Source organism: Heterodontus francisci, chromosome 27 (genome assembly GCF_036365525.1).
Source record: "Heterodontus francisci isolate sHetFra1 chromosome 27, sHetFra1.hap1, whole genome shotgun sequence".
In the NCBI taxonomy this organism is placed as follows: domain Eukaryota; kingdom Metazoa; phylum Chordata; class Chondrichthyes; order Heterodontiformes; family Heterodontidae; genus Heterodontus; species Heterodontus francisci.
This window is the reverse complement of record NC_090397.1, coordinates 58,062,289-58,079,209: the sequence shown is the minus strand read 5'-3', so window position 1 is coordinate 58,079,209 and position 16,921 is coordinate 58,062,289. Positions and strand designations below refer to the sequence as shown.

Below are 16,921 nucleotides of genomic sequence, written 5' to 3'. Positions count from 1 at the left end.
AGGCTTTGGGGTGTCAGGAGATGAGTTGACTGTGCTTCAAAATGGAGCTACTTTCGGGCATAACATACAGCAAGAACTCTCATTTTGTCTGTTGTCTGTACTCCTGAAATTAGTGATTCACGTTGTGAACTCTTTGTAGGAGAAAGCGATCTGCACTGACCCTGCACCAACCACATACCCCCCATCCCCCCCCCCATATCCCTTTCAATTCACTTGCCAGGTGCCAACAATTTGAGAGAGTCAGGGCAGATCAATTGCTTTTTGACCCTGTTGATGGTGGTCTATGGCAGATCCATTCAGTGATAGAGAGAGAATGGGGAGGGGTGATCATGCCTTCGAGCTTCTCTCTCTCCAAACAAGGAAGGATTTGCCATTTCAGTGTTTCCCAGGCGATGGCACAGCTGGGCTCAGTGGGGTGGGTCTTGTTTTGTGTGATTGTATAAAAAGGGTGATAATGAATTGGCTGCCTGCATTACAAATCTCATAGTTTTTATTTTCAGTAAGGGTGTAAAATGGGCTGCCAACTCGTTATCGCCCATTTTGAACATCACACCAAGTCAAAGTCTACCCCACTGTGTGGATACCTTTCCCCTGTCTCTCCCCACCCCCACCCCCCACCACCCCCTCCCCCCCACTATTCATGAACATCATCAGAGTGGAACCTCATGATATTACATAAAGAAGGTGTTTATACTGAACAAGACTGGATAAATAATCAAAGGGAAGAAGATTACAGGGCTATGGGGAGAAAGCAGGGGAATGGGATTAATTGGATTGCTCTACCAAAGAGCTGGCACTGGTACAATGGGCCGAATGGCCTCCTTCTGTGCTTTATCATCCTATGATTCTATACCACAGCTTGTGCTTGGGTGCAAAGGATCAGCTGGGTGCAGAGCCTAGAGTGAACACATGCTTGCAATGGAACCTGTGTGATTTTCCACCCATTCATTTAAATGAGAGCTCATCAAAACAAAGGTACACCAACATTTTTTCTTTTGTTCTACAGGGTGCAAAAGGTGCCCGTGGATTGCCAGGAATTAATGTAAGACAGAGTCATCTTAAATTGATTTAACTGCAGACACAATATTTGGTCAATGCCCCCAGTTTACACTGGGGGAGATATTTTGCATTCAGCCATGTCCATTTCTGAGCAAAGGCCAAATTTAGGATCAAGTAAAAAGCAAGTGTCCTTTCATCATACCCTGTTCCAGTTTTGACTGCAGGCAGCAAGTAGACTGCTGCCGGGGCACAGTGACTGCTGGCCTGAAATAAAATTATTAAACATTAATCTCCAGGATACTGCTGCAAACAAACTTGGGAGAAAAATCATTCGGGGCATTAAAACAAAGTGTATTTTCATCATTTTCTTTGAACAATTTTGCTTAGTTATAAAAATATTGGAGATGGGAGGAAATATGCCCAGCCAGAGTTGGTGACCATGGCCTGAAACCAACACCAAGGTTTAGTGTAGAGATGCTGCATAATGGAGCAGTGTTTATTGGAGTGCTTGCCATGGCTCAGCAGAATCATTCTTGCCTCTGAGTTAGAAGGTTCTGGGTTCACTCCGAACACTTGATCACAACGTCTAGGCTAACACTTCAGTGCAGTACTGAGGGACTGCTGCATTATTGAAGGTGGTGCCTTTTGGATTTAGATGTTAAACTGAGGCCATTTGTTCCCTCTCAGGTGCATGCAGGTGTCCTGGACAATATTTATCCTTCAACTGCCATCACTATCTCATCATCATTACCTCTTTGTTGTTTGTGGGAGCTTGCTGTGCACAAACTGGCTGCCAGATTTCCTACATTACAACGACACTCCAAAAGTACTTCATTGGCTGTAAAGTGTATTGGGTCGTCCTGAGGTCCTGGAAGCCACTATATAAATGCAAGATATTTGTTTGATTTTGTTGGCGCAATGTATAATAGCAGCAGTGGGATGCCTGCTTGGTCATTGAGCTCCCAATCTCAGCCAAGGTACTGCAGGAGGACCAAAATAGAGACCATAATCTTTGGCATAGCAAAAAGTTGGAGTGAATTATCCCTGGGTGGTAGAGGCTGGAGTAAAGCACCATTTGGATGTAAATGGAATAGTGTAGGTCAGATGATCGGCGCAACATCGAGGGCCGAAGGGCCTGTACTGCGCTGTAATATTCTAATTCTAATTCTTAATTCTAATTTAGAAGAGATCTGTGAGCAAGTCACCCCACTTTCAGTCGCAGTTAGTGTATGGTCTGGGAGTGGGTGGGGGGCGCGATGGGACCCAGGGAGAAAATGGGAGAGAAAAAGTTTAAAGGAATTTGGTTGTGCAGTTGGTTAGCACGTTTTTAAAATCCCCTCCAGAGCCTGTGATTGAATACAGCCCACAATAATGGGATGAAAGTGTCCTCTTTTCCAGTCATATGTGAAATAAGATTGGACATTCTCAATCCAGTTTCCTAGTGGATACGAGCACGTAAGACAAAGTGACCCATAATTTGGTACTCAGTTGATAATGTCACTTAGAGATGTTATAGGGATGGTTAATGTGGGAGATGGAAAATTCATACTTGTGCACTAGGTAATGTTCCTGTGAAACTGGGGTTAAAGTGCATTGTTGGAGAAGAGATATCGTGCCGGATCTTGCTGGGGTGGGGAATCTCACATTGTGATCCATTAGTTTGACTTTATCCTTCAGCTCAAAAATCTTTTGTGCTGTAACTTGATGGAAGCATGAGCTGATAACATCTGGGACCAACAGTATATCTCCTTAACTCGTGAGATTTATGGATTGAGAAAGAAACAGAGGATGACAGAGAAGCAGGGTGAATGGAAGAAAAATTGGATTATGAGAGAGAAAAAAAGACAAAGGGGAGGCTAAGGATGGGATGTTGTTTGTGCAAAGCAAACAACAGAGCAACATAAATCGTCCAGCAAGTTCTGGAGATTTTCAACTCATGGAGTATCTCTTAATCCTCTGAATGTGCTGGCCAATCTGTGCATTAATGTGTGGTGTTATTTTGCGAGCAAGTTCTGGCTTGATGTGAAGAGAATGTAAAATTGAAGTACTGGTTGTATTTGATCACTGGGACTGAAAAGGTCTTTCAGAAATCTAGAGTTCTGTTGCTGATCTCAATGGTTTTTCCCTCAGTCTTTCTCTTTTTTTTATAGGGAAAAGATGGTGTGAAAGGAGAGCAAGGGACACCTGGTTTACCTGGACCTCCTGGACCAGGAGCCTTCCCAGGACCTCCCTTACCTTCCAATGAGGTATGTGCAGAACTAGTGTGCATCACCTTCTAACTATTATTGATGGTCTGCATTGCTGCTTTTAAATGTGAAGGGAGTAGGTTGGGGAGGGGAGGGAAGTTTGGGTGGGGAAGAGGTGGGTTCGTGGCATTTGCTCATTTAGTGGTTGAAAAATAAGAGAATGAGTGACGTGAGTAACTTTTAGAAATGTTTCTCAAGGAAACTGCAACAGGTTAGCAATGAGTATGGCACTGACCAACTTGTCATTGCAGGAGAACAGCTTCAATTATACAGATTTGCCATTCATTCCTTTGCCTACTGGACCCCCTGGTATACCGGTAAGTCACAACGTTTAGGTGCGTACATTCATTGCGCTCATCAATTACCAAGCACAGCAAAAGATGCACCACCATTATACAGTTTTACACAAGCGAAGTGTCTCTTTAATAAGCAAGAATCTGTCTTTCTTAAAAATAGGAGCAGGAGTAGATCATACTCCCCTCGAGCCTGCTCCACCATTCAGTGCGATCATGGCTGATCTTCTGCCTCAACTCCACTTTCCTGCCCACTCCCCATATTCCTTGATCCCCTGCGAGACCAAAAATCTGTCTATCTGAGCCTTAAATATACTCAATGATGGAGCATCTGCAACCCTGTGGGGTAGAGAATTCCAAAGATTCACAGTCCTCTGAATGAAGAGATTTCTCCTCTTCTCAGTTCTAAATGATTGACTCCCTATCCTGAGACTGTACCCCTGTGTTCTAGATTCCCCAGCCAGGAGAAACAACTTCTCAGTGTTTACCCTGTCAAGCCCCTTCAGAATCTTGAATAAAAACAGCAAGTGCAGGAAATACTCAGTAGGTCTGGCAGCACCTGTGGAGAGAGAAACAGAGTTAACGTTCCAGGTCTGTGACCTTTCATCAGAACTGGCAAAAGTTAGAAATGTAATAGGCTTTGAGCAAGTGAAAGGGGACAGAGGGGAAGAAGAACAAAAGGGAAGGTCTGTGATTGGACAGAGGGCAGGAGAGATTATATGACAGAGATGTCATGGAACAAAAGGGAAAGGGAGTGGTAATAATTGTAGTAAAAGACAAAGCATGAGTCCAGAGAGAGTGTTAATGACAGAATAATGAACAGCTTTGTCCGAAAGCAAAAACATGAAAAACAAGTTTAAAATAGGCATGGTTAAAAATAAGTAAAATAAAAAATAAATAAATACATTTTAAAAATTAAAAAATGGCAGTCACACTCTGAAATTGTTGAACTTAACGTTGAGTCCAGAAGGCTGTAGAGTGCCTAATCGGAAGATGAGGTACTGTTCCTCACTCTTACGTTAAGCTTCACTGGAACATCGCAGCAGGCTGAGGACAGAAATGTGGACGTGAGAGTGGGTGGGGGGGGGGGGGGGTGGCGGTGCGGTGGGGTGTGAATTAAAATGGCAAGCAACCAGAAGCTCAGGGTCATGCTTGTGGACTAAGTGGTCCCTTTAGAATCTTGTATGTTTCAATGAGATAACCTCTCATTCTTCTAAACTCCGGTGACTATAGGCCCCATTTACACAGCCTCTCATCATTTAAGGGAAGAACATTCTTGAATAATCTTTCCTTTTGGGAACAGGGCCCGCCTGGTATTCCTGAATCATAAGGAATAAAGGTTACTTCTTCTACACTCCTTCTGTCATACAGACTCTTGTAATGTCCACTCCTGTAATACCTGGCTCCTGTAATACACATCTCCTGTAATACCTGCTCCTGTAATACATAATTCCTGTACTATGCAGCTCTTGTAATACCTGGCTTCTGTACAACCCAGCTCCTGTACAACACGGCTCCTGTACTACCCGGCTCCTGTACTACCCGGCTCCTGTACTACCCGGCTCCTGTACTACCCGGCTCCTGGATTACCCGGCTCCTGGATTACCCGGCTCCTGGATTACCCGGCTCCTGGATTACCCGGCTCCTGTACTGCCCGGCTCCTGTACTGCCCGGCTCCTGTACTGCCCGGCTCCTGTACTGCCCGGCTCCTGTACTGCCCGGCTCCTGTACTGCCCGGCTCCTGTACTGCCCCGCTCCTGGACTGCCCGGCTCCTGTACTGCCCGGCTCCTGTACTGCCCGGCTCCTGTACTGCCCGGCTCCTGTACTGCCCGGCTCCTGGACTGCCCGGCTCCTGGACTACCCGGCTCCTGTACTACCCGGCTCCTGTAAGAAACCGGCTCCTGTAAGAAACCGGCTCCTGTAAGAAACCGGCTCCTGTAAGAAACCGGCTCCTGTACTACCCGGCTCCTGGAATACCCGGCTCCTGGAATACCCGGCTCCTGTAAGAAACCGGCTCCTGGAATACCCGGCTCCTGTAAGAAACCGGCTCCTGGAATACCCGGCTCCTGTAAGAAACCGGCTCCTGTACTACCCGGCTCCTGTACTACACACTCCTACAGTAATCTCACCTGCAATACACACTCTTGTAATACACTCACCTGTAATACACTGCTCCTGTAATATACTGCTCCTGTAACAAATTGTTGCTTGTTGAAACTCATTGTGATGATTACAATCATTGCAGGCCTAAAATTCTTGGATTTTTCTGCTTTGACCCACAGGGGGAGAAAGGAGAAAGGGGGCTGAAAGGTGAACAGGTAAGAAGCTTTGTTAATTCATGGGAGCTCTTTTTTATTGAATTACACAAAAAATTACATTTTTCAGAAGTCGTGGTACAATACAGAGGATCCTTGGCATTTAATTGCTTATATTGTATTTGCAGATATTAAACTGAAGGTCTTGTACAGTTCTGTAGATATGGGTGGCATTGCTTATTGGTAAAACTTGGGTTAATCCTTGGCAGAGCTGAACAAGGGGAGTGGGATAATGCCTTGGAGTCTGGAATTGGGGATGAGCCAGTTTTGTGAGTTTATTATGGGGTCTTGAGGTAGGTAAAAAGATTGGTGTACTGACTAAAATTTAAGGTGTTTAATTGGAGACTTTGAAGTCTCCTCAGAGCAGGAGAGTTTCCCCAGTGTCCTGGTCAACTTTTATCCCTCAACCAACATCACTAAAACAGATTACATGGTCATTTTCATGTTGCTATTTGTGGGAGCTTGCTGTGCACAAATTGGCCATTAGGTTTCCTACTTTAGAATAGTCAGCACACTTCAAAAGTACTTCATTGGCTCTAAAGCATTTGGGACATCCTGATGTCATGAAAGGTGCTGTTTAATGCAAGTTCATTCCTTTTTTTCTTTATTTCTTGTTCAATTCAATGCTGTCATTAAAAATTCATTTTTGATGCATTGTAGAATGCTCGACATGGATTCCTGCCCTCAACAGTGCTGTTGTCAGGAGATACCAATAGAATGAAGGAACCTCATCAACGTGAGAGAATCAACTCCTGCCCGGTTTCACATAGCACCAATGACCCCACTATAGGCTGCACTGGCAGAGGACAGTTTAGCTGTCCACTCTCTCAACTTAGGGAAGGTTGGGGTGTTATGGGGAGATTTAAAGGGTGTGAAGAAAATGCTCCTTTCAAATTAAGACTCACCACGAGATCTGCCTCCCTTAGTCATGTACTCAAAGTGGCTGTTGCTTCGCAGTTGCTTCTGTGCTAAATCTAAAGCATGGAAAATGATTGCAAAGCAAACCAATTTTTTTTATTCGTTTGTGGGTGTCACTGGCTAGGCCAGCATTTATTGCCCATCCCTAATTGCCCTTGAACTGAGTGGCTTGCTAGGCCATTTCAGAGGGCATTTTAAGAGTCAACCACATTGCTGTGAGTCTGGAGTCATATGTAGGCCAGACTAGGTAAGGACGGCAGATTTCCTTCCCTAAGGGACATTAGTGAACCAGATGACTTTTTACAACAATCAACAATGGTCATCATTAGATATTTATTAATTGGAGTTAAATTTCACCAGCTACTGTGGTGGGATTTGAACCCATGTCCCCAGAGCATTAGCCTGGGCTCTGGATTACTAGTCTAGTGACATTAACACTACGCTACCACCTCCCCATGTTGACAGAATACGATCGAGGATGCCACATTTTGAGCTTAGAAAGAGCAAGAAATGCAAGTTCGGAGGAGCAGTGACCATAGTAATATTGCATAAAATAGAGTGGAGCCAGAAAGATTAAGGCTAAAGTAAAATTATGCTTCCATGATAAAGAACCATTTTGCATTCGCTGCAAGTTCCTGAAATTGAGGTTTGACAATTTATATGGTGCTCAAAACAACTTGATCACAGCAACAGATTTTTCTCTTTAGTGGAACTCATGAAGGAAAACCAGACAACTTGTGTTAAAAGTGTGTGACTCTCCCAGTCAGAGTTTCCTCTTCTTCTTCACACAAGTGATACTTTACATCCGATTGCCAAGGAATCTGTGCTTTTTGTGTTATGTACCTTGCTTGCCTGAGCTAGCATCTCTCTTTCACTCTCAAGTTATTCATCCAATATTCTAATTTTTTAAGGGTGTCCCTGGTCCACAAGGTAAAGGAGTTGATGTCAAGGTAAGAGAGCACTACAATTAATAAGTCCTATCTGAAAAAGTTTTAGGCTAGATAATATACAGAGGCTTTGCAATCTCTCAATATCAAGTTCAAAGTAATTCAGTTTCCTGTTACAGGAAATGATAGAGATGGAGGGCAGGATTTTCCCACTGGGTTTCAGCACCCTGTCATCATGCTCAAATGGGGGTCATAAACCTGTACTGTGTGGGGAACAGTCGCTCATCTGTGATTTTTCCTGAATTGGTCAATTAAGGACGGCGGGTGGGCTCTCAAAGCTGGAAGGCCAATAGGAGGCCCTCCAGCCTGGTAACAGTGGTAAGTGAGGGAGAGGGCACCCCAAAATAGAGGCACTCCATCCGCAAATTTTTCAAATTGTAAGTAATAGATCAAGCAGCCAGGATACCATTGTGGAGGGAAAACTCCTCCACATGGCGGCCTGCGGCTGCAGCTGAAGCCTGGCAGGTGGGAAGGGCCTCTAAGCCTGCCTGGAGCCCTGAGCCCCAGATCTGTTGCCAGGAGACCGCCTCCAGGCAGTTGCACCATTCCCCGCCGCTTCTGGGGGCCTGGAGGCCAAATGGAAAATCCCAGTCGGCCTCTTGCAATAGGCCCTTAATTACTTGAGTTGGCTACCTGCCGCTTGCAGGCAGGTAGTCCTGCCAATCCCACCCGCCTCCAGGAAAATGGTTCGGGAACGGGATGGAGCCAGCGAACCAGCATGCCAGCCGACGGGGCAAAATTCTGTGCCCACCCGCCTCATTGCCCACTCCCACTGCGGCCTAAAATTTTAGCCCGAAATTTTTACTATTAGTTCCTACTCAAATCTGGTCTCATCCTGTCACATGAGATAACAACCTTAGAAGACTGCTATGAGGAATTGCATTCTGGGCATGACACCATTTTGTCACCAATAGCATCATTATACCCTCTTCAAGTTATAAAGATTATCCGAGGACTTTAGTAAAAATATTCTCTGCCTGTGGTAAAGGCTCCCTAGAAGCTCCTTATTCATTTTACTGCTTTGTCCAATTTTGTAATTCCCTCATATTTTCCTTGTGGAAGCGGGTAAGATGGATATCTGCTCCTGGAGTCCAGCAGTGATAATATATAGGACGTGAATGACTACAGCCTGTGGTTGATTCTTCCTCAGGTCGTTCCTTCCAGCTGTGGACAGCACAGCCCCTCCCCACAGTAGCCTAGAGATCAGGATCTCACTTTATGGGGAATCACACATGCATCCCCACATCCCACTCCTTTATGATGTGCCACTTTGCTGCTTTTTGTTTGTTTATTTAAAAGATGCCTTTTTAATTCCTACCTGTATCTCCTGCTGTGATTTTCTGCTTTGGTGGAATCTTACTTGTGTTCTGAGGGGACATTCATTTAAAACTGAGATGCGAAGGAATTTCTTCTGTCAGAGGGTAATGAATGTCTGGAATTCTCAACCCCAGAGAGTTGTGGAGGCTAGATCACTGAAAGTATTTAAAGAGGAGGTAGATAGATTTTTGAAATATCAGGGAGCTGAGTGCTATGAGGAGCTGGCATGAAAGAGAAGTTGAAGTCTGGGGCAGATCAGCCATGATCTTATTGAATGGTGGGGTAGGCTTGAGGGGCCGAATGGCCTACTCCTGCTTCTGTTTCCTTTGTTCTTATGTTCTTATGAATTCTGTGGCCTGACCCCAGCTTGGGCAACCCTTTCATCCCTGCCACCCTGAGCAATGATTTAAGGAAGTATAGGGATGAAAATCAAAGTCCAATTGCCAACACTTTTAAAGGAGTATTAACATATTCAAGGAGCCCAAGGCCTGTTTTAGGCAGTGCCCAGGATACTTAAAAAATGGGGCCCCACAACTTTAGAGACAGGACTAACATTCCACAACAGATGGAAATTATGTTGTGGGGCATATTTCATTCATTTGCATTGTATTTAAATGCGCTGCCCACATTTGAACAAAACAAATTCAATGCTGTCTGTCAATTGTGAGGAACAGTTCGGCTTCCAATGAATTGTCCACCAAAATTTCTCCCAACCTATAGCTGAGATAAGAATTCATTCCCTGGTCTGTGATCATAGAATCATATGGCACAGAAGGAGGCCATTCAGCCCATCATAAAAGAGCTTTCCAATTAGTCCCATCCCCCTGTTTTTGCGCCATCGCCCTGAAAAACAGTCCTTTTCAAGAATTGATTTAATTCCCTTTTGAAAGTGATATTGGATCTGTTTCCAGCATCTTTTCAGGCAGTGCATTCCAGATCATATCAACTTGTTGAGTAAAAATTTCTCCTCTAATATAAAATGTCTCCTCATTGTCCCCCCTGGTTCGTTTGCCAATTATCTTAAATCTGTGACCTCTAGTTACCAATCATTCTGCCAGTAGAAATAGTTCCTTTTAATTTACTCTGAATCTTTCATCATTTTAAACATCTCTATTAAATCTTCTAACCTTCTCTTCTGTAAGAAGAACAATCCCAGCTTTTCTAGTCTCGCCACATAACTGAAGTCCTTCATCTTTGGGATCATTCTGGTAAATATCCTCTTCACTCTCTCCAAGGCCTTGACATTTTTTCATAAAGTACGGTGTCTAGAATTGGACACAATACTCCAGCTGGGGCCTGACCCGTCTTTTATAAAGGTTTAGTATAACCTCCTTGCTTTTGTACTCTATGCCTCTATTTATAAAGCCCAGGATGCCATATGCGTTTTTAGCAGCCTTCTTAACTTACCCTGCCACCTTCAAAACTTGTGTGTGTGAACCCTTAGGTCTCTCTGTTTCTAAACCTCCTTTAAAATTGTACCATTTGGTTTATAAAAACAATGAATTAACTTACCTCACCAGAGGCCTAGGCATGACAATTGCTTACTGCACCCCTTTACTATGGAGACAAATTGACCAGCAATCACTCTCTAGATTGTGGGAAAAGTGGAAAATATCCAATAGCACTAAATACTTCTTCATATACCTGTCTACTCTGAAAGTACCACGTCTTCCACTGTTAACCTTGTCAGGGTTATTCATTAATTTTTCTTTTCACTCCCACAGGATTTAGAAAAGCTTTTTGACATTTACGGTATTAAGGTACGTAGATGGTTTGCTATCAAAAACTAATAATACCTGACCAATCACCTTTACTATGGCAACAGTATCTCTATATTCATAATCCTAGGTAGTAACACAAACTTTGGTGGTCAGTTGAACTTAAGTCAAGACTGACATCAAAGTCCAATTGCCCAAATTTTTAATGAAAAACTTGGAGTAGATTTTGCTCTGGCCCATTTTCAACAAACAATAGGTCTCTAACAGGTCTCTGTTTCCAGCAGCTGCCCAGAATGCCTAAAAACATGGGGCTCAAGATTTTAGCATTGAGACCAATGTCTGTGCAGATCGGATGCAGGTTGTTCCACTGCTAAATTATATTGCTTTATTACCGTTTTCCACCTGAAAAATGGCCACAATGTGTACCGATTTCCACCCCTTATATTTTAATGATATTAGTCGGAAACTATTTGACTCAAATGTGCAGGTATTTTAATGAACTTTTAAAAATCACATATATATATATATGTCTGTATATGTATAATATGTATACACAGGATTAACAGAGTATGGAGTGATTCAAAGCCATTTGGACCTTCAAACATGGTCCTTGAATGCCACCATGCATAATTTGCATTCTCATGTCCTTACTTATTTAATCTCATGACAGAGGTGAATACCCAAAACTTCCAAAAAGAACAAAGGAACCCTGTCAGACATCTCCCTGACTCCCAATTGTAATTATGTGAAAATGTTAGGGTGTCAGTACAATATTACAATTGCCATCGTTCAACTGTGACTAGTTGCATTCCACAGAGTTCAGTGCCATCGCTCAACAACTAGAACAACGGGCTTCTTATAGAGTAGGTGAATGAGTAGAGGCACCCAGTATGCAGTTGGATGCTAAGCTGTGACCATCAGGATACTGTGCAGATGAGTTTCAGTGGACTACAAGGTCTTTTCTCATCAGTTCTTATTTGACAGTCAACCTGTAATTTCCAATTCTGGGCCTGGCCACATAGTCACATGGATTTTTTATTTATTGCTATTGTCATGATCCTCTACTTTTTTTTTCTGGAATATGCGGTTTGCCTTTAAGGCTTGCAAGGGATCAGTATTGCTTTAAGAGCCAGCAAGCCTTAGGAGTTATAGGAAGGTGCATTCTCGTTGCCTTAGAAACGGCCATTTGGAGACTGTGATTCAAAGAGTGCATTCTCAATACCATGGAAACAGCCACTGGGAATGAGCCTGATGCGATACATTTTTTACAATTCAGTTTGAACTGGCAGTTAATAAGACAGTTTTTCCTAGGTAAACACAGACAGAAGACAGACAGCTGTGGTGTCAGCACTGAAAAAGAGCTCTCAAGCATTTAAACTGAAGGAAATAGGAATTTTGTCTGTTTAATTATTATCTCTCGAAATTCTAAAAAGTCAAGCCAAGACAGAGATCTCTGGCAATTTAAATTGAAGAAAGGGAAGTTAGACTGTGACAATCTTTTATCCCTTAAAAAACTCTAAAGTCAGATTGATTCCATTGAAAGTGTTTGCAAGTTGTTAATTGTTGAAATTCGCTGGAGAAGGAAAGCATCACCTACTGAAGTTAGACTACGGACTGTTCTACTGTGGAAGAACCTTTTTTCCCGCATCGGACGACTGCGAGGGACTTCGAATAACATTCTGCGAGGGACGTCGAACAACATTGGACTGTAAATTTGCAAGGACTCTAATTTTTTCTATTTTAAATGTTGTTTATATCTTCATAGTGTTTAAGAATTCAGTTCGTCTAATTAAAGAATTAATTTGTTGATTTAAAGACACCTGGTTTGGTTAGCCTCATTCGGGGGTGAATAGATGGTGCAATTTGGTGGGTCTTCCTTTAATTTGGAAAGTTTTTGAAATGATATGTTAGTCGATCTGTGGAATAACGGGATTGAATTAACAGCGCGTTGGTCCCACCACAATCAGAATCGGTCGTAACACTATTACTATTTTGAAGAAGGGCTGGAAATTTCACCCTGGTGTCCCAGACAATATTTATCCCTCACCCAACAGGTTATCTGGTCATTATCACATTGCTCTTTGTGGGATCTTGCAGTGTGCAAATTGTCTACCACATTTCCTACATTATAGTAGTGAGTACATTTCAAACAGTACCTCACTGGTTGTAATGTGCGTTGGAACTCTCTTAGGTCATGAAAGGCGCTAGATAAATGCAAGCCGTTTCTTTAAAAGTTAATTCCTATTTCAATAGTTTCCTTTGGTGGGAAGTCACAAGGTCGACCACTGGTTCATGGAGAAGGCCACTACCACCTTCCCAGGACAAGTTCACATGGACAATAAATGTGACCTTGCTAGCATTGCTTATGTCCTGAGTGTAGAGTTTTCTATATGGCTGTGTCAGAGTAGAACTCTGCCCTTCTCTACAAAGCTGCCGACAAAAGAGGAAGGGGCTGGCATGAGGGCTCCCTAAGGTGGGACCGTGCATCCTGGCCCTCAGTCTTGACCCCAGTGTACTAATTTTAATGTCATTCATTTGATTCAGTTTTCTTAAAGAGGGAAAAAACTTCAATTAAAAAGTAATATAGTAAATGAGGATTCTCTGACAGCATTTTCTGTATTTTGTTTAACAAAATCTGCAATGCAGACAAGTATACATTGCATTGATGGTCTGCATTCCAGCCCATTGATTCCTGAAAGCATGTATTGATGAAGTGAGATCTATTTTGCAGCTGTCTCTCTTGAAGAAATTAATTGATAGACTTCTTCAAAGTGGCGTGGAGGAGGTTCTGCAGCAGCTCTCGAGCTCCAAGAAAGACAAGACCACAAAGAAAATCCAGGATTTAAAACAGGTGTGTGAGTTATAAGTGAGTTCAAGCAAGTTCTGTCTGAGGTGTATGGTTTTTAATGGGGTGGGGTGGGGAGTGGGTGCAGTTCTTTTGTTCATTATCATGCATCCCACGATGTGCATAATTCTTAGTATATTTACCCACAATGCCCATTATTCTTGGTATTTCTGCCCTTGATGCCCATTATTCTGTATATTCACCTCCCGATGGCCATTACTCTCTGTATATTCACCTCCATGCTCATTATTCTGTATATTCACTCCCGATGCCCATTACTCTCTGTATATTCACCTCCATGCTCATTATTCTGATATTCACCCGATGCCAAATAATCACATTATTTTCACCCATGGTGCTCATTATTCTCTGTATATTCACCCCCCAATGCCCAATATTCTTTTTCCTTCTTACCAATTATTCATTTAAAATTATTCTTTCGCCAGTAGAATGAACCCTATTGGTGCATCCTGAACAAGGAAATTTTGTTCTCTCTTTGATACAGGAACAGGGTTCATCTCTGAAGTATGACATTTCTAGCCGTTCTCTCTCTGAAATGGAAGAAATGGTCGAAGAATTTGACTTAGATACAGCAGATCCTGGTCATCTGGGCGTAGCTCATTTATACCAGAATGGAAGTGCGTCATCCCGTAGTGTTAGTGTGAAGGTAAGAGCAGTATTTTAAAGAGAACATAAACAGGAATGTGCTAATTGCTGGAAACCTTTATCACTGATTAGGCCTCAGCTGGAGTATTGTACCCAACCCTAGGTGCCATGCTTTAAGAAGTATAGGCCCCAGAGAGGGCCTAGAGGAGATTTACTAGAATGGTAGCAGGGAGGTGTGACTTCAGATATGTGGAGAGACTAGAGAAGCTGGGATTGTTCTCCTTAGACCAGAGAAGGTTAAGAGCAGATTTAATTGAGGCGTTCAAAATTATGAAGGGCTTTGGTAAGAGTCAAGGGAGAAACTGTTTCCACTGACAGGAGGTTTGCTGACCAGAAGACACAGATTTAAGATAATTGGCAAAAGAACCAATGGGGAGATTAGGAGAAATGTTTTCAAGCTGCAAGTTGTTATGATCTGGAATGGACTGCCTGAAAGAGCAGTAGAAGCAGATTCAATAGTAACTTTCAAAAGGTAATTGGATAAATACTTGGAAAGCAAATCAAAATTACAAGACTCTGGGGAAAATACAGGGGAGTGGGACTAATTGGATAGCTCTTTCAAAGAGTTGCCTCAGGCACGATGGGCTGAATGGTTGGCTTCTGTGCCATTTCAATCTATGATTCTACGTATTAGGAAATTAGATTCCACTGAATTGTCATAAAATCCAGAATGTTTGGCATAAAGCAAGGAAGCAGCAAAGGCCGTAAAGTCTTTCAATCACACTCCTTCTTCAAACTATGTGGTCAAATCTATTCCACCCATTAAGTCTCCAGAGGGAAAGTTTAACAAATTATCAGGATCTTATATGGAGTTGGACACAGATACCTATCTTTGACTACCATCACCATATGCCAATAACAGCCTCCGCTCCACTCCAGTGTGCCATGTAAGGCTGGAAATTGCTGTCAACGTTACAAAGAATGTTTGGGCTATTTGTGTATTGCAACAACAACCTGCATTTACATGACCCATTTCACATAATAAAACATCCCGAGTTGTGTCACAGGAGTGTTATCACTGGTGCACATAAAAAGCTTGGTCAAAGAGGTGGGCTTTAAGGAGCGTCTTAGAGCAGGAGAGAGAGGTAGAGAGGTGGGTGAGGTTTAGGGGAGGAATTCCAGAGCTTAGGGCCGAGGCAGTTGAAAGCACAGCCACCAATGCTGGAGCAATGGAAATTTAAGATGTGGAAGAGACCAGAATTGGAGGAGCACAAAGATCTTGGAGTGTTGTAGAGTTGGAGGAGGTTAGAAAGATAGGGGTAAGGGATGTGGTGGTGAGATCAAATAGGAATGTAAACAGAAGGATGCTAATTTTAAATTTGAGGCATTGCCAGATTTTCTTAGAGAGGATTAGTTTTGGGGAGTGTGGAGTAAATCACAGTTACCGTCTTTTTCTTGCATATCACACGTGGTTAAGTGGGGAGCAAGTGGCTTGTGAATGTTGCTTCGGCATTGTGAACATAGCTGAAGGTATGCATTAGCTAAGCTAATCATTGTAGCATAATAAATAGTTAGATACAAAATGCACCATACTCCAAGGCATACAAATCTCACATGGGCTGTGTTGCTAGCCTTTTGCGAGAAACCGATATTGGAGCAGAACAGGCAGTCTGTTTGAGCTGAGCTGCAACCTGCACTACTTTATTTACTACTTCAGGTGAGGAGGACCAGCAAGAGCAGGAACTATCTACCCAAAATGTCGGGTCAACACAAGGTGCACAAATAGGCCTGCCAATACACAGCACATTGGGCCTACCATCCCAGTGGCATCGACCTAGCTGTGAAGCAGCACCTTAGGAGGCTGATTCTAAACAGACTTACTTGGGCCCCCTTACAGAATGAGAAGAATGTGGCAGAGATGTGCTTTTCATTACATCCACCTTTTTGATCTGCTGGATGCCATGAAGGTGGCTTATAGTTACACTGACAGGTCCACTGTAAGTATTATTCCTTCCTTTCCAAAACCTGGTCACCAAATTTGAAAAAAGCCTCTCTGCACTTTGCAAGTGTTTAAATGGATACTTTGAGCCATTCCAGTTAATGCCATCAGCAGGTGCTGGTCCTTCATTATTGATCTTGATGCTCTACTGGACAGACCACTCTGCAGATGTTACATTGTTCTCGCAAACATTAAAATCATAAGTTAATGATCACTAGACTCCTAAGGTGTTGCTTCTCAGTCATACTTGGTTCATGTCTGTAGGGATGGTAGATATTGGTAGAGCCTATTTATGCACCTTGTGTCTATTAATGCTCACAGAGTTTAAACAATGCTCGAACAGCTCCATCTATAACCCCTGATTACAATTTTTTAGATTAGATTAGAGATACAGCACTGAAACAGGCCCTTCGGCCCACCGAGTCTGTGCCGAACATCAACCACCCATTTATACTAATCCTACACTAATCCCATATTCTTACCAAACATCCCCACCTGTCCCTATATTTCCCTGCCACCTACCTATACTAGTGACAATTTATAATGGCCAATTTACCTATCAACCTGCAAGTCTTTTGGCTTGTGGGAGGAAACCGGAGCACCCGGAGAAAACCCACGCAGACACAGGGAGAACTTGCAAACTCCACACAGGCAGTACCCAGAATCGAACCCGGGTCCCTGGAGCTGTGAGGCTGCGGTGCTAACCACTGCGCCACT

The 16,921-nt window shown here is 43.1% G+C and overlaps 1 protein-coding gene across 1 annotated transcript in view; it reads left to right on the top strand.

Moving 5' to 3' along the window:
• Positions 1 to 16,921, top strand: part of col7a1l (collagen type VII alpha 1-like) — a 353,167-nt gene that overhangs the window by 141,052 nt on the left and 195,194 nt on the right. Inside the window, exons 57-63 of the mRNA XM_068059665.1 lie at positions 3,150 to 3,245; positions 3,497 to 3,562; positions 5,822 to 5,857; positions 7,684 to 7,722; positions 10,761 to 10,796; positions 13,486 to 13,605; positions 14,105 to 14,266. Of these exons, the coding sequence (XP_067915766.1) occupies positions 3,150 to 3,245; positions 3,497 to 3,562; positions 5,822 to 5,857; positions 7,684 to 7,722; positions 10,761 to 10,796; positions 13,486 to 13,605; positions 14,105 to 14,266 (555 nt within the window). The remainder of the gene's footprint in view (positions 1 to 3,149; positions 3,246 to 3,496; positions 3,563 to 5,821; positions 5,858 to 7,683; positions 7,723 to 10,760; positions 10,797 to 13,485; positions 13,606 to 14,104; positions 14,267 to 16,921) is intronic.